The sequence below is a fragment of the Manis javanica genome, chromosome 11 (genome assembly GCF_040802235.1).
Source record: "Manis javanica isolate MJ-LG chromosome 11, MJ_LKY, whole genome shotgun sequence".
NCBI classification, from domain to species: Eukaryota; Metazoa; Chordata; class Mammalia; order Pholidota; family Manidae; genus Manis; species Manis javanica.
In genome coordinates, this window is record NC_133166.1 from 87,074,210 (window position 1) to 87,098,359 (window position 24,150).

The following is a 24,150-nucleotide window of genomic DNA, read 5'->3' on the forward strand; positions in this document are numbered from 1 at the left end:
AGGTCTATGTACAAACCTCTAGGGTTGCTACATTGATGAATATCCCATTATTTCCTGAGACAGGAACCCATAGGACCTCTGACAACAGGAATGTGCTGCCTGCAGACACTCTCACGTGGTGAAATATCTGCTTGGTGCACACAGCCCAAAGGACACCTTCTTGTTCTATGCTTTCAGAGGAAGTGTAGGTTTGAATCTAGTCCAAACTGCTATATACAGTGACAAGGTCAGGTAAAGGTGAACTTGGGCCAGATGGAGCGAAGAAAGCTGATTTGGTGTGCAACACCCCTGCTGGGACAGGCTGGGACTTCTCTGTGCTGGAAGGAAGACCCATGTGATGTGCTTCAGACACACTCACTAGTCAGTGCCCAGCTGACTAGGGAGTTGGTGGTAGGGGCATGGTGTCCATTGATGTGTGGAGGAAGCATGTCATCCTCATAGGTCGAGGCAGGTGGAGGTCGGTGGTGGGGAAGTCTGGCCTGTGGTGGGTAGCATGACCCTGCCTGGCTCTGGTGCTGGGGTTCAGAGAACCAGGTCTGGAGGAACCAGGGTGCCGGGAAACTCACAAGGCCAGGAATGGGTTCCAGAAGAACAAGGCAGAGAACCAGCCCCCAGAACTGGGTCCTGCCCCTCCTCTGGGCCCCCTCAGCACCCTAGGCCTACTTACCTTATGTAAATGTGATTCTATTGATTCTGCCAATCCCATCTATTGATAATAAGTTCCTGGGGGCCAAGGCCTGTCTTAATTATGTTTGTGCCCCGGGGGCCTAGCAGCATGTTTGGCACCTAGTGAGAGCTCAGTGGGTGTGCTGAACACACAGGGGACAGTGGCCCCAGGCTCCTTGCTAGGAACCAGCTGCCCTGGGCCTGGATGGGGGTAGCCCGCCAGTGAGGTGTGGGGCAGAGGCCCAGGCAGGCCCCACTCGGGACTCACAGTTCTCTGGATGGGTTGCTGTTGTCATGGTTTTTAGAGGCATGGGGGCACAAGAAGGGCATCACTTTGTTTTAATCAATAACTAGATAAAATAAATGAACACTTAATTAGGGGGCTGGGCCGGTGAGTGTGGCTTCTAAAGCAGTCGATCCCATCCCAGTTGTCCCTCCTGAGGGAGTGATCGCCACATGGGTTTTGCCACCCAGAGGAGCAATGTCACATGCAGCTCCTTCCTCAGCTTCGAGTGAGAGCCCAGGGCCCAGAGGGCTCCTCTCAAAGTGCTCATCTGGCACATGACCCAAGACCTGCCAGAGCCCTGTGGTGAGACGAGCTGTGGGCAGGAGCCGGCAGGCGGCTGACGGCCCAGAAGGAAGACGTGGGAGCTGGGCAGGTGGACCTAGTCTTCTGAGCACTGGAACTGGCTCCTGGAAGAAGCGCTGCCTGCAGAAGGGACAGACAAGGAGACAGCGTCAACCTCCTGTGAGGAAAAGGCCATCCCAGGTGCCCTGATGCAATAAACAGTATCTGTCCGATGTTTGGCCAAGTGAAAGCACCCCTCATTTGGCTCAAAATTCATGAGGCTCTGAGCAGACAGGCATCAGACCTTTTTCTCATGGCCTCTAATTAAAATGACCAACTCTGGGAATCCATGAGATGTCACCAGATAGAAATCCTCAGCATTTCCACAGGAAATGCCCTGGTGCGTCACAAGTAACCTCTGCACTTGTGTGAGTTTCCAAAGGTCTACAGTTAGCAGGGACATGGGCCAACTCAGCCAGGATCTTGGCGGATTCAAGAGAGTCCATGTTAGCTGGTTAATTGTTGGGAGGGCTGCAGAACGAGGCTGGTCCCTCTGCTTCCAGGAGCATTGTGAGCCCCACATGGAGAACTGGCTGATCCAGCCTTACCAGGGGGCATTGCCTTGTGGCGGGCCCAACAGCTAAACAAAGCCAATTTTGTGTACAGCATATCAGAGTGGGTCTGCACATATGGCTTTTTTTTTTTTAGCTTGCTAAATCAAACTAAATCAGGACAACTGATTTTTGCATGAAATGCAAGAGGAACATGGGATCCACTGACCCCAGGATCCAGAAAACCACACCGACTGTTTGTGAGCATTCTACCAGTTCTTTCTGCCAGCAAAGGAAAAAACCCAGAGCCCTTCACTGAGTTCAGTCACGTGACAGAGGAAGGGGCAAACCTCTCAGGAAGTGCTGAATTCTCGGTCTTTAAACACACCAAGGCTTCCCCCACTCACAGCAGGAGCCTCAGGCTGGCTGTGCTCAGCCCCTCTGCACAGAGGCTCTCAGGATCTGCCGCCAGCCGCTCTGTTTGGAGCCGGGTTTAAACAGCCTTCTCCAGCTCACTGGCCTCTGCCATGACATGGCTCTCCAGATCAGGGATGCTCCTTCCCCAGCCCAGGCCCTGAAAATGCCATCAGGGAAGGAGATTCACCCATTCTGGACCATTCTTACATGGACTCAGCTCTGAGGCACTAGTGACCCAGAAGCAGAATGGTCAAGGGAAGTAAACCAGTGGTGAAAAAAGTAATGCCCAGGCTGAGCCCACAGCAGGCCAACTAGTGGCCAGTGTCTCCAGCTTCTGGAAACGTTGGGACCAACATGGGTTGCTCCATGTCTGGTGGTGAGGCCTGGCAGTAGAAATCCCTGAAGCAGTGGCTTCACGAGGCTAGACACAAAGGTGCATCTGAAGCAGGTCACAGGCTCTCAGCCAAGAGGACCGCTGCGGGGTGCGTGCCCTGGGAAAGGGCCAGCCAACGTCAGGCAACTTGGTTGGGCTCCACTGCCACTGAGGGCTGAGGACTTGGGAGCGCACCCACATCTTGGAGCCTGCAGGACTGGAGCGAGGTTCGCAAGGTGCCTGCACACTGGGACTGGGATAGACTGGATCCTTTTCATTACAAAGGCCTGCACTAACGGGATCATTATTATAATGTCTGTCTGTAAGCCCCAGCTCATCTGTCATTCAGGAGATGAAGAAGTGAACGCCTGCCCCAAGCTCTAACTACCGTTCACATTTGCTAGGAGATCTACGCCCAGCTCCACGTCCAGGGCAGCCTTTCCTTTCAGACCTTGTCAGCTACCTCCCTTTTGCACCAAAACCAGAACTCCAACTCAAATTGTCTTATGAGGGGTCTTGCCAGAGGGAAATCAGATGACATGCACTAGGAAGGTGTGGCACCGATGAGCCACCTGCTCCTTAAACCTGTTTCCTCTCATTCTTGCAAGAAACTTGGTCACACGTTCAACCTCCCTTGCAGTTGGGAGTGGCCTGTGGTTGCATTCTAGCTAAAGAAGTGGGGTGGCAGGGAGGCAATTCTGGCCCAGGAGACCCCTGGAGAGCCTCCGAACAGGATTGCTGAGGCAGGAGTGTAGGTGCTCTCCTCTATTTGGACTCCATCCAAAGAGGGTAAGGGGATACCAGTTAGGTAAAGAGGCCCAGGAGCCGCATCTGGCAGGAGCAGGGGAGCCATCAGTTACTATGCAATTTGGCTGTTGTGGCTCCTGCTTTATCTCACCCAGCATGCTGCTCTGTATCGGTTGTGGGGATACTAACAGGCTCCCCTGGGTCCTGGGAGGCCCTGGCAAGCATGTCTGTCATGGTGAAGGCCCAGGGGAAGAGCCTTGCAATCCTCATCCATTTTCCCTGCCTTTTCCCTACCATTACCTATATTAAAATAGCTGGAGATTTACAATTACCAGACAAATGACAAAATATTATATTTGTTCCCAAAATAGAGGTACTGGAAGTTCACATGATAGAAACTATAAAATTTTTCCATAGCATCAATGTAATAGGATTCTGGGTCTAGCCAAGGTCTGATAACACTATTTATTAATAGAGATGATTAGAAATTGCATAGTAACTGATGAGTCAATGAGAAAAGATATCTGCACCCTGCACAGGGTAGCACTTTCTAAGGTGTCTATAATCAGTCAAGTAGGACGATGCAGTAACCAGTCATATTAAATCTCTAAAAAGTTCATGTAAGTGGTTCCCTGGGGCTGGGAAGCAGAGACCCCTCTAGCTGAGGGCAGCAGCCAGTCCCTGCAGTATGTTGATAGGGTGCTGTGAGAGCAAAGCATCTAGGTCATGTGTGTGGAACTATGTCGTACAAGGGTGGCTGGAGACCGCAGCCATCAGAATTCTGGCACCTTTATGAAACATTCCACCCTAATCAAAGGGCTTTAGAACACTCTCACAACCAGTGCTCAAACGGGCCTGAGAGTGGATCACATTCTCTCCACGTCTCCGGACCTGGATGTGGGTAGTGGCTGAGCATGGGCTTCATTGCAGACCACATCCTGACATTTTATACCCGTAGAGCGACAAGAGGCCAAACTCAGAGGTTCAAAGGCCATGTTAAATGCCCCCTCCCAGTGCTGCCTCCCCACACAATGTTGTCTTCATGAGGCTGAAAAACCAGGACCCTTGTGGAGAAAAGAAACCCAAGTGACATCAGTTTGGAGAAAAGGCTCATGTGGTTGCTCCTCTCCTACTGCTGTGAATGTCCCTTCCCACCAATTCCATTAATACAGTGCTGGGCTCCTTGCCCTGGTATCAGTGGACTTGCCATGAAGGGGGGTGAGGACATGCAGAACCACATTTTTTCAGGTAAGAACAGCCTGTGGTTTGCATATGACAAAGTAATACAAGAGCAAAATCTATCATCACGATGCTACTTCAACCTGGTGCCTCTACACTGCAAAATCTTAAAGGAGAGGAAAATAACACAAGGCTCATTTATTCAGGTTCCTGAATGGATTTCCCCAGCCCTTCAGTCTGCTGTTAAATTTCTGTCCAAATGATAATTTCCTACTTTAAAAAGCAGTTTCACAATGAGGTCCAGATTTCTTTTAGACCCAACGTCCTGATGTGCAGGCCAGCAGGCTCACAGGATACCTTGGCTAGGAGGCTCAAGTGAAGGAAAGTGTGCGGCAGGTCCAGGAGGACCTCAAACCAGACAAGGAGCAGACGTTGCCCCTCGTGCAGTAAGCCAAGGCATAGGAGATCATCCTGCCAAGAATCACCCCCTCTGGTACTGAGACCTCTGGGTCAGCACAGCACACGCACCTTGATCCAGAGAGACTCCAGGGCATCTCAGCCCATGACAGCTTCAGGCCCAAGGAAGGTCTGTCCATGTCAGGAAAGCCTAGGGAAGAAATGGTGTGTGGACTCAAAGGAGAAATGAGGTGTTCTGGGTAGACACCTCCTCCCTGCAGGTGGGTCCTGTTGAGGACAAGCCAGCAATTCCTGCTGCTTGTGAGGTATGCCCTGTGCTTCGGCCCTAACTGGACACGGGCCCCTCCAGGGCGGGCTTAGCAGGAGATCCCCTCTCTCCCTCGCAGGCAGGCGGCACATGGCTTTGGATCCTGACCTGAGCCCCTTCTCTCAGTGGCCAAGGCAGCCCAGCTGCAAAGCTGGTTGACACTGGGCCAGCGCGTGCACTGCGGGCATTGTGACCTCAGCTGTCCTCATGCAGAGAGGTGGCCGGCCTGCCTGGCCCTGCTCTGTGACCTGCTTAGGACAGTGGCCTGGTCACAGGGGGCCCTTGAGGGGAGGTTGGGAAGCTGAAGAACACTCTGGCCTCCTCCACCATGTCAGCCAAGAGGGCAGAACTGAAGAGAACAAGCCTGGTAAAGGAAGAACAGGGCCACAGATGTGGGGCCTCTGAACTCCCACTGAATGAGGTGCGGGAGGCTGCAGTGCACCCCCATGAATCCTCAACCTTTCTCTGTTCTGAGCAGGAAGTGGCCTGTTAGCCTGGAAGGAGGGCAGGATTCATCCTGGCCTTGGGTGGGGAGGAGAGGCCTCTGCTGACTCCCCTTGGGACAAGGAGCTGGGTGACATCCCCCGACCCAACCACCCAGAGGCCGTGACCCCATCCCAGGCCCCTGCCAGGCCTGCACCTAACAGGCATGTCCAAGGTCCTTCAAACCTCACTAGGTGAATATATTATTCCCCCAGTTCACAGATGAGGAAACGGAGGCTTGGAGAGACTGAGACTGACTTAGTCAGGTTGGCACAGCTCGTAAGGGGAGCAGCTGAGATTAGATCCCGACTCTGTCCGCGGAGCCTGTGCTCCTGAAATAATGCTGTTGCAGCTTCCCTTAATTGTCTTCAAGAACTTTCCCCACCCAGGCCCCCCAGGCAGGGGGAGAGCTGCCTGCTGAATGGGCAGCAGATGTTCACAGTATAACCAGAGGAAATTTGAATGGCCTAGAGTCAGGTGCTGGGGGGATGTGGGCCTGGTCTCAAGCAAGCTGGAGAGGCAGGGCTGGGTCCCAGATCCTCTTGCAAGGGCCCCGTGTTATCTGCCCCGGGTCTGATGCCCGAGAGGCTGAATCCTAGTCTCCTCTCTCCACAGAGCAAGAACTCCCAGGACATTTTCTGGGAATTGAAGCCAGAGCCCACCAAAGTAAGATTTTTTGAGGCCATGCCGGCAGCTGGGCCTGAGACCCATGGGGAGGTGACTTGGAGTCAGGGGTCATTCGCTGTTCCTGGTGGCCAAGGCCTGTCCCAGGTACTGGGGGATACACTGAAAGACAGTACGCTCTCTGCTCTCACAGAACTTCACGCTAGTAACTGATCCAATACATAAATACACAAGGGAAATTTCGGTTGTGCTACTTGCTATGCAGAGAAGGAAAGGGGGACGTGACTGGGTGGCTGCTGTAGGTCAGGTGGTCAGGAAAGCCGACATTTAAGCTGGGCGCTGCAGATGCGAGACGGCCACTCAAAGCTGAGGAGGAGCACTGTGGGCTGAGCAAGCAGCAGGTGGAGAGGCCCTGGGGCTGGAATGAGCTTGGCTGTGCAGGGGCCTGAGAGCTGTGGTCCAGTGGGCACAAGGGGAGTGGTGGTAGGTGAGCCCAGGCACAGAGGAGATGGTGCAGAAGCCCGCTGGGGCAGCAGGGCCACCAGCTCCAGCCCCCTCCCACAGGAGGAGCAGAAGCCTGGGCCATCTCTGAGCCTGCTCCTCCCACACCTGCACTTCTCAACATTCTGTTTCCGGTTTCTATCAATAGACATATGACTACAAAGGAATTAAACAAAAAGGGCCATTTGCCAAACCAGGAGGGATGCAGGAGCTAAAGGTCAGTGTGTGAACCCTGTGTCAGGGGTCCGGACCAGCACAGGGAGGCGGGCAGCTGGACAACTTCTGGAGCTGATAAACTGCTCCAGCCTGTGACTTCATTCCCTCTGGTCTTTCTTTTTTAACTCTTTATTTTTAAATAATTTCAGACTTAACAGAAAAGTTTCAAAAAATGGCAAAATGAGTTCCAGTATACCCTTCACCCCAATTTCCCAGATGTTGGCATTTTATTATGGTTCTTTCTCTCTCTATATATATATATATTCACAGGCACACATATATAACATATATGTTTCCCGAACCATTTGAGAGCATGTTTCTCTCAGACTTCACTATATATTTCCTAAAAACAACAACAGTCTTCAATATACAGCCACCATACAATGATGAAAATGTCCAAGTCAGGAGATGACCACAGGTGCAGTACTCAGCTACAGGCCTTTTCCTAATCACACCAGTTATCCCATCAGTGTCCTTCATAACAAAAGAAAAAACAACTTTGCGGCCCAGGGGCCAGTCCAGGACTCCACACTGCCTTCCACTCCGTGTCTCTCTAGTCTCCCTGCATCTGGGACAGCTTCTCCCCCTTTGTCTTCGGGGACACTGCCGTTTTTGAGGATGACAGATCATTTATTTTGTAGAATTACCTTGACTGGGATTGTCTGGGGCTTCCTGGTGATCCGACCTGAGCTGTGCCTCTTCGGCAGCCACGTCATGGGAGTGAGGGTGCGCCCGGGGCGTCGCATCAGGAGGCACAGGATGTCTGGATGTCCGTCCATCCTGTTTTCCTAACAGCATCCTCTCCTTCCTCCCTGCAGGAAGCATCTCTCTGTGCCTCTTTGGGCAATGCCCCAGGATCTTCCCTGTCCTCCTCTTGACAGTCTCCCTCCCATCCAAGACATTTTACCCCTTCTCTTCCCTGTTTTATTTCCTCAGAACAAACTCAGGGAGTTGAGGGAAGAACTCAAGGAAAAGATGGAGGAGATAAAACAGGTAACAGATGAGACTCCTCAAAATATGGGGAAGGGGCTTCCAGGAAAATGTAAGGTTTAATTCTGACTAGTGAAGGAAATCAGGAATTGTATGGAAAAGTAATCAGACTACCTCAGCCCCAATCCCCCAGAATAGTTAAGTGTTGGGCAGCTTACGTTATCTATTTCTTTCTTGTTTACTGCTTAAGCCCAATTTTTGAATGGTAAGGATTCTCTAAGGTGTCTCATTGATAAGGTCAGTCACCATCAGTCATCAATCCGGTTCTCCTTATTCACGTCTCCCAAGCAAGCTGCAGAGTGAGAACTCTCGTTTGTTTGACAAACCATCTACAGCAAACTTACAGAGAAAAGGAATGCTGAAGCTGGGAGGTATAATTGAAGCTGTGGTCTGTGCTGCACATGGAAGGCTTCAGATAGCCACTCCTAAGTTGTGCCAAGGCTAGGGGTGGTGGAGACGTGAGGGTACATGCACCCTAGTCCCCTCACACAACCTTGGGAAGAAAGTGGCTTTAGTAGCCATGATTAGTCAGTCCATGCCTTGAGCTTTGTACAGCTCATTCCAGGAGAGCAACAGTTGCCCTTTGCTTAAAATACACCAAAGATGACTGCACAACTGTTTTCAATAATATGCTGTGTGCCTGTCTTCCTCAGATAAAGGGTGTAATGGACAAGGATTTCGATAAACTCCAGGAATTCCTAGAGATGATGAAGGTAAGCATGTACTGAGTGCCTTCCACAGGCCAGTACCCTACTAGGAATTATATAAGAGACCCCAGCCCCTTCCCTTCAGCTGCTTTTTTTTTTAGGAGGAGACACAGACTGTATTGCAAGAAAGAAATAACAACTATGAGTTAAATGGTAATTGGCCATCAGATAATCAGGAGTTTAGAGGAGTAGTGGGCGTTGGCCAACCAGAGAAGCCCTTTCAGAGAAAATAGGTCTTAAAGGGAGCCTTGAAGACTGCATTGGAAGCTTCATGTGAATTCAACCAAAAGCCCAATAAGATTGTTTTGAACTCAACAATTACTAAGAGGATCTTCTAGATGGTAGAGTGTTTCTAAGAATTTGTGTGTTTCAGAACCACCCGGAGGGCTGGTAAACAGGGCCCAGGGCCCTCACCCTTTTTTTTCCCACATTCCCCAGGTGAAAGTTTGAGAAGCACTGATGTAAAAGCAGATGTAAAAGCAGAATCTATGAATTTTTTTTAAGAATTGTTAAGAGGGTACAACCCCTACCAGACATTAAAATTCATGATTAAGCCACAATAATCTTGTCTGGATAAGCAGACAAATGAATGAAACAAGCATAGATAACCTGTTAACAGCCTCTCTGCCAGGATGCACTTGTGAGGATATTTAAAACCCATATACCCCAGTCCCATCCCAGATTAACAGAATAAAAATCTCCAGGGTGGGGGCACAGTTGTTTAAAACTCCAATACATTCTGATGCTTATGGCTGAATGAGAGCCAGATCCTAAATTCTTTGGCAGTAGTTATTAACCTTGGCTGCACTTTGGAATCACCAGTACTGTGGCTCTGACCTGCCCCCCTTATACCCAGGCTGCACCCCTAATAATTAAATCAGAACATCTTGAGATGAGGTCTAGGCATCAGTAGTTTTAAAGATCACCCACCAGGTGATTCCATTTGGGCACTCAAGGTTGGGAACCACAGCTCTATAAAAATTAAAATGTAATAAAGATAATTTTTTAAAGGTCAGTGAAAAGGAAAGGATTATATATTAAGAACATTCCTTGACTAGATGAGGATAAAATTCAGTCAACACTGTAAGCTGACATAGTCTATAATATGATTTTAATAATACAGACCAATAAGAAGAAATTGTATTTAAATATTGAACTGGATGGCCTGAATATAAATATAATGGAAGAAATCACAAAGGAATAATACGTTTAACAATATTTAAAACTTTTTAATTATAGCAGAAAAATGCTATATACAGAATTAAAAAGCAAATGATGATTTTGGGAAAACAATTTTCCACAAATACGATAGACAAAAGGTGTTTGTATCTATAATGCATAAAGCTCACACAAATCAGTAGGAAACAAATAGGAAAATGGGCAAAGGGTATGAACAATCCACAGAAACAAACTCAACAAATGCAACAAATACAGTTGACTGTTGAACAACTTAAGGGTTAGGGGCTCTAACCCCTTGTGCAGTCGAAAATCCAAATATAACTTTTGATTCCCCCAAAACTTTACTGAAAGTCTATTGTTGATAGGAAGTCTTATTGCTAACATAAGCAGTTGATTAACACATATTTTGTATGTTTCATGTACTATATACTGTATTCTCATAATAAAGTAACCTAGAGAAAAGAAAATTGTTTCAAGTTGTTGCAAATTCCCAAATCATTTTCCAATATATTTATCAAAAACAATCTCTGTGTAAGTGGACACACACAGTTCAAACCCATGTTGTTCAAGGGCCACCTGCATATTAAAAAAGATTTATCTCAGGGGTAATCAAATACATGCAAATGAAAACAGTACACAGACAACTGTCACATCCAAATAAGCCAAGTTTTAACTTATGCGATTATAGAACAAAATAGTACTTGTTACATTGCTCATACTTAGGCTGCTGATCTGAGTGTAGGTTTGTAACAAAACTGTAAAGGAATTAGACAATGGGAATCAAAAATATCAAAACCCTTTGACTTAACAATTCTACTTCTCAGCATTTAACCTATGAGAATAATCAGAAATGCCAGCATATTTATTTAATTATATTTAAAAAGATGTTCCTCACAAGATTACTTATAATAGCAAAAATTGGAAAACAACCACAATCTTCAACAGTATAGGACTATCCCAATAAATAATGGGATATCTATATAATGGAAATTAGGAACTATTACAACCAGTGTTTAAAAAGAATGCTTATAATAAGAAGTAAAAGGCAAGATACAAGTAATATGTACAGACTGATTATAAGTGAAAAAAATTGGTAAGTAAATACATAGAAAAAAGACTGGAAAGAAATACATCAAAAGGTTAGTAGCAGGTATTTCTAGGTGATCAGGTTAATTTTTTCTTTTATATTCCTCTGTATTATCCCAATTTTCTACAAAGGGCATGCATTATTTCTATATTAAAACACAAACACAGTAAATATTTTGTTAGTGGGTAGGACTGGGTATCAAAAGGCACAAAGGAGACTATTTCAGGCATGGGAACAGCTTGCACAGCATGGAAACTGGATGAACATGAAGCGTATCATGGTCAATGGGGAGATCAGTCATAAAAGTGGGATCATCTAGGGAGACTGAAAGAAATAAAATGAAATGGGCACAAAGGCAGTGGATAATGATGCCTTCTGGAAGACAAGCAGACAGGTTGGGACTCGGTTGTGTAAGCAGTAAGAAGCCTCTGGAGATTCTTAATCAAAGAAGATGCTAGAAACAGCACTTCCGAAAACTGAGCTGGCAGCTGTTGCAAGTTTGTCTGGGGCAGGGGGTGGCTGGGGGGCAGGCAGGGGAGCAGTGGGGCACTGTCTGGAGAAAGAATTTAGAAAGGAAGTTACATACCTGCTCAAGGTGAAGAAACCCAGACCAGGTGTAGGAAAATGGTAAATCTGAAACATGCACTGAAGGAAAAATAACATTTTTGGTGACTGATTCAATATAGAGAATGAAGGACAAGCAAGCATCCATGATGACACCAAAGTTTTAATCTGGATGATTGGAAGTAAGTGGTGACAATGACAAGGGTCATAGAGTTAATTTAGGAGAGAAAATGGGGAGATCCATTTGGGACACGATGAGTTTGAAATGACGGTGAGTCTTGTGAGAAAATGGGACATTTGACTCTGATATTTTTGAACTCAGGACATTTGACTTCAAAGAATTTTGACTATGAATATAAATATTTTATTCAGAATTTATACTAACATTTAATAATGCTTTTCAAGAAGGCATTTTTTGAAATAGTCTCCATCCAGTATAATTCCTTTATCAGTTTTTTATGGCATATCAGTAAACTGTTTCCAAATCTTTCATGTTTTATAAAAATTATATTTCTTGAAGTAAACTGTGTTTCATTTGTATTTTGTAACGTTCAGGCCAACCCAATTTTTGTTCATAACAAATATCACCAATGATAATATCTGCCATCTTAGAAATTATTTTGTGAGCACTCTTTCTATCCAGTTTTCCCAGGTCACATTTTAGAGATTGAAACTTTGCCAAGATTTGTTTCTTCAGTTCTTAGTCCACAGTAAATGTGAGGTGCCATTTGAGCTACTGTCAGTTTTACTTTATGTTGACCATTTCTGCCAGAAATTGGATGAAAAATGTAGCAAATGCACAAATACACAGGGTCTGGGTGCATGACAGGGGTTAAGACATTGGGGTCAAAAGTGTCTATGGGGGGAGGGTGTCACAGGATTGTTTCCTTAGTTCTGTCATTTTATAGGCATTGAACCAAGGCAGATAACGATTTTATGTAAGTGTGAGACCAGGTAAAACAGTTCCTGGCCTCTGATTTACCGTGAGACTTTGGACAAGCCCCTAATGGCTCTGCCTGTGTCGGCCTCATCATGGCATGGGGAGGGGCCGGGAGAAGCGGCACATGTCACATGCGCCCCATGAGCCCCCTCAGCCGGGGCCAGTGAGGATGCCTGAGGAGGAGGCTGGCGTGATCCGAGTGGTTTGCATAGCGAGGCAGGGGAAAGAGATTTCATAAAGCCCTTCCAGATGATGATTCTAGCTTTGGATTCTCTCCTGAAGGAAATGCAGAAGGATATGGATGAGAAGATGGAAGTTTTAATAAATATACAGAAGAATAACAAGCTGTAAGTGTGAACTGCACCCATCTCTCCTTATTCCTAAAGAATCTCCTCCCTTCACTTTGCTAAATGTCCTCAGGGTCCAGAGGACTCTCAGACTTCAAGGTGTCTTGGTTTCTATGGCCCCAGAGGCTCAGAGGCAAGGCCTTGCACAGCCACCCCTGCTACTGGTCACCTCCCTGTTATGTTGGAAATTGTCCCGCCAACTCTGCCCCTTGCTGACTCCCAGTCCCCATAGAAAAGGACCAAAGGAGCAGCAGAAACTCAGGCTGATAGACGGAGCTGGTGCAGCATCATTTTCTCTTCAAAAGAAGATTATGGCGCTGCAGAAACGGAAAAAGGGCCCGCCGGAGTCTCTTCATTATGGTGGGGCCTGCTGTGTAAGTGAAGCCCCACTACCCACCCCACCCCACTGGGGCTACTCCCCTGACCTCCCTGGGCCCTCCTGCTCCCACACCTCTTGCTGTACACAGACTGGTTCCACCCTCAGCTGGCCCTGATGCCTCCCTAGCCTGGAGCGCCCCCTGGAGCCTTGCCATCTAGGCTCCTTGAGCCATGACCAAGCAGGACTCACCCCAGGATGTGCCCGCTCCTGAGGCCTGCTGTGTTGTTCTGTCCTTTCCTATAGCGAGACCTGTTGAGGTGCCCAGCAGTCTGGCCATCTGGGACCAGGGAAAAATGATCTTTCTTGTGCTGTTTCTGTCCTCTACAGGAGAAATGTTTGTCGTGTGCCCTAAAGAACAACTACAATCAGGGGTAGGTTGACCCATCTGAGAAGGGCTTGGTCCCAGCTGGTGCCCCATTGCCCCACAGGCAGTGTGCTCAGGCTACGTTCACATCAAACCCCCGCTACCCCTTGGTTGTGCAGACTCTGCCCCCACCACCCCCACTCAGTTGCAGAGGATGTGGAGCCAGGAAGGAGAACTGGGTGGCCCAGCCTGGAGGCCTGGAGACTCTCGTGGGGAGAGGGGGCCTGGCCAGCTGCCGAGCCAACCTTGCCTCAGGTTCCTGCCTCTCTCCCCGTCTAACAGGAATCTTCCATGCCAGGCCTGGGCACCCTCATCACCCTTGGCATCTGGATCTGCTTTGTGATTTATCTGCACTTCAGTCCCTTTCCCATCGAGGACGTGCCTCCAACCTAGTGACCACAGAATGTGTCAGCAGCTCCGGGTCACCCTCCCTGACTCCTTGAGCTGCACAGCAGAGGCTCAGTGCCCTTGTAAATACCACCCTGCCCCAGGCCTCCCTCCACCCGAAGATCAAAGCCTGCATTTAAAACCAAAGCAGGCCTCACCAGTTTGAATATCAGCCCCAAACCTGAGTGGGCAAAGAGTGTTGCCTTTTTTGTTCTAAATCAGCGTATTTCAGACTCCAGCCCCCCTTCCAGCTTCCTGATGGATTCGTGGGAAGTTCTATGTCGGCCATCCTCAGGGCCAGCCCCTCTGCCCTCTACTGCCTCCACCCCTCCTGGCTCCGCAAAGGCCCCAGGTCAAAGGGGAGGTGAAACCCTGAAGGGGTCAGACACTGTTCTGTGTGGGCACAGCAGACACCCCCCTGCTCCCCACAACCAATCCCTTTACATTTTTGGCTTCTGCAGTATGTGTGTGTGTTGGGGGGACATGAGAGTCATGGGTGATTTGGGGGCCCCCAGGCCCTGGGTCCACCCTGCATTCCTTCCCTCTGGGGTCCTGTCACCAAGCAAGACTTAGGGCCCTGCAGCTTATAGGAACTTGGTTCCCTTCCTGGGCTCTGAGGGTCCACCTTATCCTCTAGCAGGGTTCCTCTGCTCCCGCCCCCAAAAGGAGACATATCCCTTCAGAGGCCCCAGGCCTTTACACAGGTCAGGATGAGCCAGCGATCCCACCGCTCCACCCTGGGTCCTGCGCCAAATCCCCAGGCTCCCCTGGGTGCTAGCTTGAAATCAGAGTAAAGAAAGATACAGAGCTCAAAAAACTAAGAATAGAAATACCATTTGACCCAGGAATTCCACTCCTAGGAATTTACCCTAAGAATGCAGCAGCCCAGTTTGAAAAAGACATATGCACCCCTATGTTTATCGCAGCACTATTGAAAATAGCCAAGAAATGGAAGCAACCTAAGTGTCCATCAGTAGATGAATGGATAAAGAAGATGTGGTACATACACACAATGGAATACTATTCAGCCTAAGGAACAAACAAATCCTACCATTTTCAACAACCTGGATGGAGCTGGAGGATATTATGCTCAGTGAAATAAGCCAGGGGGAGAAAGACAGGTGCCAAATGATTTCCCTCATTTGTGGAGTATAACAAAGAATCAAAACTGAAGGAACAAAACAGCAGCAGACTCACAGACTCCAAGAAGGGACTAGCCATTACCAAAGGGAAGGTGTGGGGGAGGGTGGGTGGGAAGGGAGGGAGAAGGGGATTAAGAGGGAGAAGGGGATTAAGGGGCACTATGATTAGTATACATGGTGTGTGGGGGTCATGGGCAGACAGTTTATCACAGAGAAGACAAGTAGTGACTCTGTGGCGTCTTACTACACTGATGGACAGTGACTGCAATGGGGTGTGGGGGACTTGATAATATGGGTGAATGTAGTAACCAAGTTGTTTTTCATGTGAAACCTTCATAAGCGTGTATATCAATAATAAAAAATCATTTATTAAAAAAATGAAAGAAAGATACAGAGGAAACAGTATTTTAATCAACTATCCTGCCACAGGCGTAAGCTTTGCACTTCATTTCAACAGAGGGGAAATGAAGGCGACTCCGTGTTTTATTTCACATTGGCTCTTGTTTCATCTCTTTGCTTAAGTTGGCTACTTTGACTTCCAATCCAATAAAAAATGAACCAAGTTCTTTATCTCTGGATAATAATGACTGATGTATTGGGTGCCTCAGACACACATTTTAAAGACAAAAACCAAAACAATACATAGGCCTTGCCCTCAAGAAGTTTGTAGTTTTAAAGGAGATGGTAAGCACATATGTTAAAAATATGGACCATAGATGAATAAATACAATAATCATAAGCATGGGGTGAAAGCAGAAATGCATTAGAAATGAGGAAAAGGTGACGTGTGGGCATAGACGTGTGTGAGCTTCCTATTGTGCTGTAACAGATTACTACACATTTCGTGGCATAAAACAACACAAAATGGGTCTCACTGGGCCAAAGGAGTTGGCAGGCCTGTACTGCTTCTGAAGGCTCCAGGGGACAGTCTGTTTTTTGCCTTTTGCAGCTTCTGTAGGCCACCTGTGTCCCTCCTCATGGTCTTTCCATGTTCAAAGCTGGCGATGGCCAGTCAAGTCTTCCTCAGCCTGCTTCACCCGGCATTGATTCTTCTCCAACTCCTGCTTCCACTTTTAAGGACCCTTGTGATTATAATGGGCCCACCTGGACCACCCAGGCTAATCTCCTTATTTTAAAGTCAGCTGAGGGCAGTTCAACACAGCAGCCCCAGAATGAAGAGTTTGTTCAGTGAACAAATGTCTATGTGGCACTTAATCATTATCAACCCTTAATGGTCAGAAGACCAAATCCAAATTAATACAGACCTTCCTGAACGAAATCTAACTGGCTCCAGAATCTGGAGTGCAGATCAATTAGCTGATTAATGGGGAAAAAGAAAAATGGGCTGGGACAAACGGAAAAGCCCCATGGGACTCCAAAACTCAACCCCTAGTCCTGTCCCTCATGTTCAGGAACAATGACTTTACTGTTTTTTTTTTTTTATTTAAGTGTCATTGATATACAATCTTATGATGGTTCAAATACACAATACAGTGGTTCAGCATTCACCCATGTTATCAAGTCCTCACCCCGTCTACTGTGGTCACTGTCTGTCAACATGGTAAGATGCTATAGAGTCATTAGCTATATTCTCCGTGCTGTACTACCATCCCCAAGACCTACCTGTTGTGATTGTGAATTATAGTGCCCCTTAAATCACCCTCCTCCCTCCTCAACAACCCTCCTCAACCCCTTCCCTTTGGTAACCACTAGTTCCTTCTCAGTGTCTATGACTCTACTGTCAGGTAACTTCCTAGGAGTAGAATTACTGGGTCAATGGTATTTCTATTTTTAGTTTTTTAAGGAACCTCCATATTGCTTTCCACAATGGTTGCACCAATTTACATTCCCACCAGCAGTGTAGGAGGGTTCCCCTTTCTCCACACCCTTGTCAGCATTTGTTGTTTCTTGTCTTTTGGATGGTGGCCATCCTAACTGGTGTGAGGCGATATCTCACTGTGGTTTTAATTTGCATTTCCCTGATGATTAGAAACATGGAGCATCTTTTCATGTGCCTGTTGTCTGTTTGTATTTTTTCTTTGGAGAAGTGTCTGTTCAGGTCCTCTGCCCATTTTTTGATTGGGTTATTTGTTCTTTGGGTGTTCAGGTATCTGAGTTCTTTGTATATTTTGGATGTTAACCCCTTATTGAATAAATAATTTATTAATATATTCTCCCATATTGTAGGATGCCTTTTTGTTCTGCTGATGGTGTCCTTTCCTGTACAGAAGCTTTTTAGTTTGATGTAGTCCCATTTGTTCATTTTTTATTTTGTTTCCCTTGCCTGAGGAGATGTGTCCAGAAAAAAGTTGCTCATGTTTATATTTGAGAGATTTTTGCCTATGTTTTCTTCTAAGAGTTTTGTGGTTTCATGACTTACATTCAGGTCTTTATCCATTTTGAGTTTACCTTTGTGTATGGAGTTAGACAATAATCCAGTTTCAATCTCTTACATGTAGTTACCCAGTTTTGCCAACACCAGTTGTTGAAGAAGCTGTCTTTTCTCCATTGAATATTCATGGCTCTTTTATTGTATATTAATGGACCATATATGTGTAGGTTTATATCTGAACTCTCTATTCTGTTTCATTAATCTATGTCTGTTTCATTAATCTAAGTCTGTTCTTGTGCCAGTACCATACTCTTTTGATTACTGTAGCTTTGTAGTATAGCTTGAAGTCAGGAAACATAAACCTCCCAACTTTGTTCTTCTTTTTCAGGACTGCTTTGGCTATTCAGAGTCTTTTGTAGTTTCATATGAATTTTAGAACTATTTGTTCTAGTTCATTGAAGAATTCTGTTGTATTTTGATAGAGATTGCATTGAATCTGTCGATTGTTTTAGGCAGGATGGCCATTTTGACAATATTAATTCTTCCTACCCATGAGCACAGGACAGATTTCCATTATTGGTGTCTTCTTTAATTTCTCTCATGAGTATCTTGTAGTTTTCAGAGTAAAGGTCTTTCACTTCCTTGGTTACGTTTATTCCTAGGTATTTGATTCTTTTTATGCACTTGTAAATGGAGTTGATTTCCTGATTTCTCTTTCTGCTAATTCATTGTTAGTATATAGGAATATAACAGATTTCTGTATATTAATTTTGTATCCTGCAACTTTGCTGAATTCATATATTAGATCTAGTAGTTTTGGAGTGGATTCTTTAGGGCTTTTTATGTATAACATCATGTCATCTGCAAACAGGGACAGTTTAACTTCTTCCTTGCCAGTCTGGATGCCTTTTATTTCTTTGTGTTGTCTGATTGCTGTGGCTAGAATCTTTTCTGGTTCTTTTTAATTGGGTGTCCATAATCATAACCTGATCATTAACATGCCACTCCTATCCCTTTTCCCCATCAGCATTCTGCTGCCAACTTGTTATTCCCACTACATAAGCTGGCTGACATAGGAATGTTAATTTGCTTGAGAGGAACTAATGGCAAATTTGATCTAAAAAAGAATGAACAGCGGTTTCAAGTCATGGTCTCCGAAAGGTGACCCCAAGCCTTGGAACTAAGCCCTGACCTCTCACCCAAGCTCAAATCCACCTGTCTGTCCAGGCCCTGACCAACCTGTCAAACTCAGTTTGACAAACTCCCCACCTCTCTGTCCAAATCCCTGCTGTACCCGGCTTTCTGACAGTGGTCTTTGTCCTTGCTCAGTATCCTGACAGAGCACAGAAGCTTCTCCAGACAAGGGCTGGACCTCATTCCCTATCAGGGTTTCTTTCAGCCTGTCGTCTGCCTGTTCACTTGGTGCCCTGACCAGACATCCCAGGAGGAAATCTCATGTGCTGCAAAGCTCAGAGCTCCCTGCCTGAGCAGCCAGGCCCCTGTCATCCTCTCTGAAGCTCCTTTGGTTTTTTTTAGGATTTCTGAGACTATAGGTAGAGTACCTGTTACAGGCTGGCAATGAAATTTTCTTTCCTCTTCACCCCACTCTCTATCACTTCCTCCATGATATATCTTTGATGGCCTGCAGGACCTTTTCTGGAAGGGTTAAGGATGAGAGAAGAAGATGAGTTGCCTATGGGCAGAAACTACATGAAATTCACTTATTACCCACTAATGGCAATGGATGTATGGATGTATGACTAATATTCCCTATTTCTGACACTGGTACTACTCAATTTTGACATTTCCTCTCTCCCTCCCACAGCAAATAAGCTACTCATCCCATGCAGTCTGTATAACATTCCCCGTGTCCATTCCTGAAATCCCCAATTCGTACACACACCCTAATCCAGGCTTTTAGCATCTGGATCCTGAAACATTTAAAGCAGCTTCCAACCCACGTCCCTTGTCTCCAGTAGTTTCTTTTCAACCTGAAATCCATTGTGCACACCACTTCCAGCTACTTGGTCCTTAATCACAGCTGTCTACTCCAACTCACTCCCTTGCTCAAAAATCTTCCCCAGGGTCCATTAGTTATGGGGTAATATCCAAACTCCTCAGCCTGCCATTCTGCTCTTGCACTTCTGATCTTAGATTTCTGACATTCTCTCCCCCTATTATCTATAAACCTGCACTGTAGGGCCCCCAAATGTACCCATCACAACATCCCCATGTCCACGCCTCTGCTCACCTCATCCTCTCACCTCCATGAAGCCCCCATCATCCCATCATCTGGACTGGAACATCCTGCCCTCTGCCTCTACTCAACTCTCCAAGGACTCAGTGATGTTTAGACATGTTTTCCACCTCCTCACCAGCTCCAACCTGCATGCGTCTTTCCTCTCTGGGCAGCTTGTCAGTTTCTAGAGGTGGCATTCATGTAGTCTTCATCTCCATCTTTAGCAGGGAAGTCAGAGCCCTGCACTTGGCAGGTGCTTAGGAAATGCTTGTCACCTAAACTTTTGCTGCCTAGCCTGAGAGATTCATATGTTGGCCTTCTTGATCCCCTCCAAGACTTGTGGTCTCATCACTGTGGACATGCCCAAAGGGTTCCCAAGTGCCAGCAGGGGACTCTTCCCACATGGATCTCTCCAAGATTGAGCAGGCCTTGGGGGGAGGCCCCAAGAAAGTTCTCCAGACTGCGCAGATTTCCATCCCAGATTATGTCTGGAAACACAAAGATGTGACGGGGTTCTGGGGTTCTGTGTTCCTGTGTTCCAATTGACTCACGGGATGAGGAAGAGTCCCTCTTGAGACCTGATTTTCAAACCTAAGCAGATGCCAGTTTTAAGAACTACAGCAAGGTCATCAGGGGAACAGCTGCCAGGATCAGCTGACGTGCTGAGTCTCCTCTGTGCAAACGATTCTACCAGTGCTGATCAAGCCCCAAGGACCAGTAGCAGTGGTCTCTGCAGTCCCTGTCCCTTGACCCTTCCCAAGCTCCCATGTGCTCCAGTTCCATGTCATCCAACTCAGAGGCAACAGAAGGACAATAGTGTGTGACAGTGTGTGCTGAGGGGACAGGTTTGCCTGGCTATCAAACAGCTGTTGTGTCTGCCCTTGGGAAAGAACCTGCTGACACTGCACGTGGGCCAGCTTTGCTGGTGAGCTCATGCTGTCTCTGTAAGTCTCAATGTCACAACGTCTGGAATGGAATTATACTCAACCTTGCATCTCCTCCCAAAGATGCTATTCCTGTCCTGTGTATAGAGGCTTTTGGGGGGCATTCCCCAACCTAGGACCCCACTTGTACTCTGTGCTTCTACTTTAGATTGCAGTTGAGCAGACCAAGATGGATAGCCTACCCAACTTGCCCAGTCAGATTTCTTTCCCTGGGAATTTGGAATTGGAATTTGGTGAGAACCGTTGGCCTCCAGAACTGAGGACTTGGAACTGGGAGCTAGAGAGGCATCTGCCACTATTGGCCAAGGAAGCGGAAAAAGCTGGTCTTTAGAAAAAGTAAATCAGTTTGCAGAGAGAGAGGAATGAAACAGAGAAGCTGAGAGAAGTAGAGACCCATGTGGTTGCAGAGGGGGCCTGCCAGAGCCACTTTGCAGGCCCCAGGCCCTGCTGGTCTGGTGCTGGCCCCTGCCTCAGCTCGGGAGAGCCGCTGCACTCAGGCTGCAGGGCTCATCTCTGTTCAGTCTAATGTCAGAAGGAATCTCTGAGATTTTTCTGAGCCAATCTTTTCAATTTACTGTAAGGATTCTGAGGCCCAGAGAGGTACAGTGACGTGCCCTCAGCCACATGACCTATTTGTAGCAAAGCCAGGCCACCGCCCAGGTTTTCTGACTACTGGTCCAGTGCCGTTTGCTGCTTTTCCTTGGTGGCTCTCTGCGGCGGGCCAGCTGCACTTCCAAGGGATGAGATAGGAGGAGCATCATCTTGGGTCAGCTGGATCTGGACACAAATCAGCGTGTAGCTGCTGGCCAGTCACGTCGCCTCTCTGAGACTCAAGTGTTTTCATCTGGAACATAGGGACAATAGCTAATTGATCGGGGCATTGTGAGGGTTACATTAGGGTATATGTAGAGGAATTCAATTTCTAAAAAAACTACTATGGCAACAGTACATGAGGTCAGAGATGCCTTCCCTAGGTTAAAATTCCTTCAATTCTCAATCCCAGTTTCCCGACACCTTGACTGACTTGTCATAGCCAGGCCTGCGTGAAATGAATGTTGCTGTACCAATTTTAAAAATAAACAAGTGATCTATAGCTGTTTTGAAGGAGGTAAGATGTATGTATTAGGAAACAAACAATAGGAAAATATGAGAATGGTATGAGGATCGGGATGGGCTGCTCTAGAGGACAGAATGGGTCCCAGTGACACAGCTTCTCTCTCCTGGAACCTCAGTGTCCCTTTCCCACAGAGTGAGGTGTGGTTGGCTCCGCCAGCCCACCCACACAGAGCAGGTGCCACAGCCCCGGGCCCCGACTCCAGCAGTCACTGGAGAAGCGTAAGGCTGAGTCATTTGGTGGTGGTTAGGCAGGCAGGGCAGGGCCCAGGAGGAGACCAGGCTGTGTCATGGGCCGTGGCTCAGTGCCCACTCACGGCACACCTTCTCCCGGACCATGGGCCACAGCCAGCCCCGGGAGGTGGGCGAGGACGGCTCGGGCATCCACCACAGATGTGAGCCCCGACCAATCACTTCCAGACACAGGTCTGGTTCTACCCATTTCCGTGGCAATGGGCTGCCCACCCCGCCTCCCTCAGGGGGGCTGCCCTGCCTGGCTCCAGGAGCCTTTTTGCATCCCTTTCGGTTTCCCTGCCCTCCTACATGGGGATCAGAGGACTCTTGGGCCCTTCTCTCTATGTTAGAACAAAGCGCCACCCCAGCAAGCTCAGGCTCCAGAACTGGGAATAAACAGTCTGCAAACCTGACTTGATTCCAACAGTAGCGGACCCTGAAGGAGGAGGACTGTGTCAGCAGGCGGTGGAGCAGCATTTAACAATGGGAGGTGCTGCCCAGCTCACACTGTAATATTGATATCAGCTTTCAAAAGTGGTTGACCTAGGCGAATTTTGTTTTGTTTTGTTTTTAAATGGGCAGTGAGTTTGTAGGGAGATGAACAACTCTGATATGAGTCTACTAAGTATAACATTTCTGAAGAGCAATTTGTTGATATAAATCAGATGCTTTAAGATAGGAAAAAGTTACAGATGGGTGCCAAGATTTACCTGCAAGCATACCCATCATGGTGTCATTTATAATAAATACTTAAATATCAGATACAACATAAATAGACAGTAATTGGTTAAATAAATTATGGCACACTCATGCAATGGAATGCTCTATTGACATTAAGAATGACACATTGTTGAAATATACTTAATGGCATCAAGAGATGTTCATGATATAATGTTAAATGAAAAGGAGCAAATTATCAAACTAAGAATATAATCCTCTTCAGTAAAAAATGTGTGTGTATGCATAGAGAGGCATGTGTGAACTGAAAAGACTGTGTGGGATGGCCACAGGAAAAACCAGAGAGGTTTCCTCTGCACAGCAGGACTGTGACAGCTTTTCCTATCATCCTTTAGGTTTAGCTGTAATTTCTGATGTTTCTACAATGAACATGTATTATTTGTATAATACAAATCAATCACCGTTTGTTTTCAAGGAAGAGAAATATGGCACAGGAAGGACACTTAAGAATGGAAACAAAGTCAGCTGAGATCTCCAAGATCTCTACTGATTGAAAGCACCTGAGACCTTTCTATTTCCTGGGAGTGACTAAGGAAGTCATGCTCTGTCCAAGTGTTCATCCAGAGTAAAGGGGCCAGTTAATCCTACTGAACACATTTAAAGGGTCAATAGGACACAAAATTAAAACAGCTTTATGTCTACAGCCATGAGTGACACTCATTCACTATACATCCTGCCTCCACTTCCACCCATGGTCTCTGCTACCCTCCTCTCTCCCCTGAGTTATTGCAATGGCCTTGGGGGTATAGAAAGAGTACCCTACAGTCTATTCTCAGCAAGTCGAGGTTGTCCTTTTAAAATGTTAGCTAGCTCATGTTGCTCTTATGCACAGAACTTTCCAGTGTTTTCCCATTTCCCTTAGAGCAAAATAAAGTCAGTGAATTGCAAGGCCTGGCAGGATGTGTCCTGGCACCCCCACTGCCCCCACAATCTCTCACTGTCTGGGCTCCAGCCACACTGGTTTCCTTGCTCTTCTCCACATGTACTGTGGACACTCTGCTCAGGGCCTTGGCACTTACAAAGGGTCCCTCGCATTTCCTCAGATATCCACGTGGCCAGTGCCCTCACCTCAGAATGACCATCTCAGTGTACGTCCCCTATACAAGTAACAATATCCTCGGCATTCCTGTGGCCCATACTCTGCTTTATTTATCTGTGCAGCATGCTTATCACCAGTTTACACACTATTTAGTTTACTACTTTGTTGTCTGTCTTCTTCTGCTAGAATGTGAGCTCCTGTGGGGCAGGGAGTTTGTTTCCATGGCTGCTCTAGCCCAGGGCCTCGGGCAGCACCAGGTGTAGGACATGAGATCCATAGACACTGAAAGGGCACATGAATTTAAAGACATTTACCATCTGTGGGGCACTACAGGCTCTGCGCTAAGAGCTTTGCCTGCATTATTTCGTTTTATTCT

General features: G+C 47.0%; 1 protein-coding gene and 1 long non-coding RNA gene across 11 annotated transcripts; one reads left to right on the forward strand and one right to left on the reverse strand.

Moving 5' to 3' along the window:
- Window positions 1-996: 996 nt before the first annotated feature.
- On the reverse strand, window positions 997-5,405 carry LOC140844295 (uncharacterized). The gene is made up of 3 exons (XR_012122449.1): window positions 5,334-5,405; window positions 5,030-5,108; window positions 997-1,375 (listed from the first exon to the last, which is right to left on the reverse strand). It is a non-coding gene; the product is annotated as an uncharacterized lncRNA (long non-coding RNA).
- Window positions 5,406-5,425: 20 nt separating this feature from the next.
- Window positions 5,426-23,327, forward strand: TEX35 (testis expressed 35). 10 transcript variants are annotated; one of them, XM_073215747.1, is made up of 10 exons: window positions 5,451-5,592; window positions 5,704-5,902; window positions 6,324-6,479; window positions 6,982-7,050; window positions 7,986-8,042; window positions 8,693-8,752; window positions 12,799-12,863; window positions 13,087-13,237; window positions 13,570-13,613; window positions 13,862-14,202. In XM_073215747.1, exons 3-10 carry the CDS (start codon window positions 6,393-6,395, stop codon window positions 13,947-13,949), a joined length of 621 nt encoding a protein of 206 aa, XP_073071848.1. In that variant the 5' UTR covers window positions 5,451-5,592; window positions 5,704-5,902; window positions 6,324-6,392; the 3' UTR covers window positions 13,950-14,202. The 10 variants fall into 10 exon arrangements, with proteins under 10 accessions (XP_073071847.1, XP_073071846.1, XP_073071844.1 ...); XM_073215746.1 differs by lacking the exon at window positions 5,704-5,902 and having other exon boundaries at window positions 5,426-5,592; window positions 6,324-6,374; window positions 13,862-14,395; XM_073215745.1 differs by lacking the exon at window positions 5,704-5,902 and having other exon boundaries at window positions 5,426-5,646; window positions 6,324-6,374; window positions 13,862-14,392.
- Window positions 23,328-24,150: the final 823 nt, after the last annotated feature.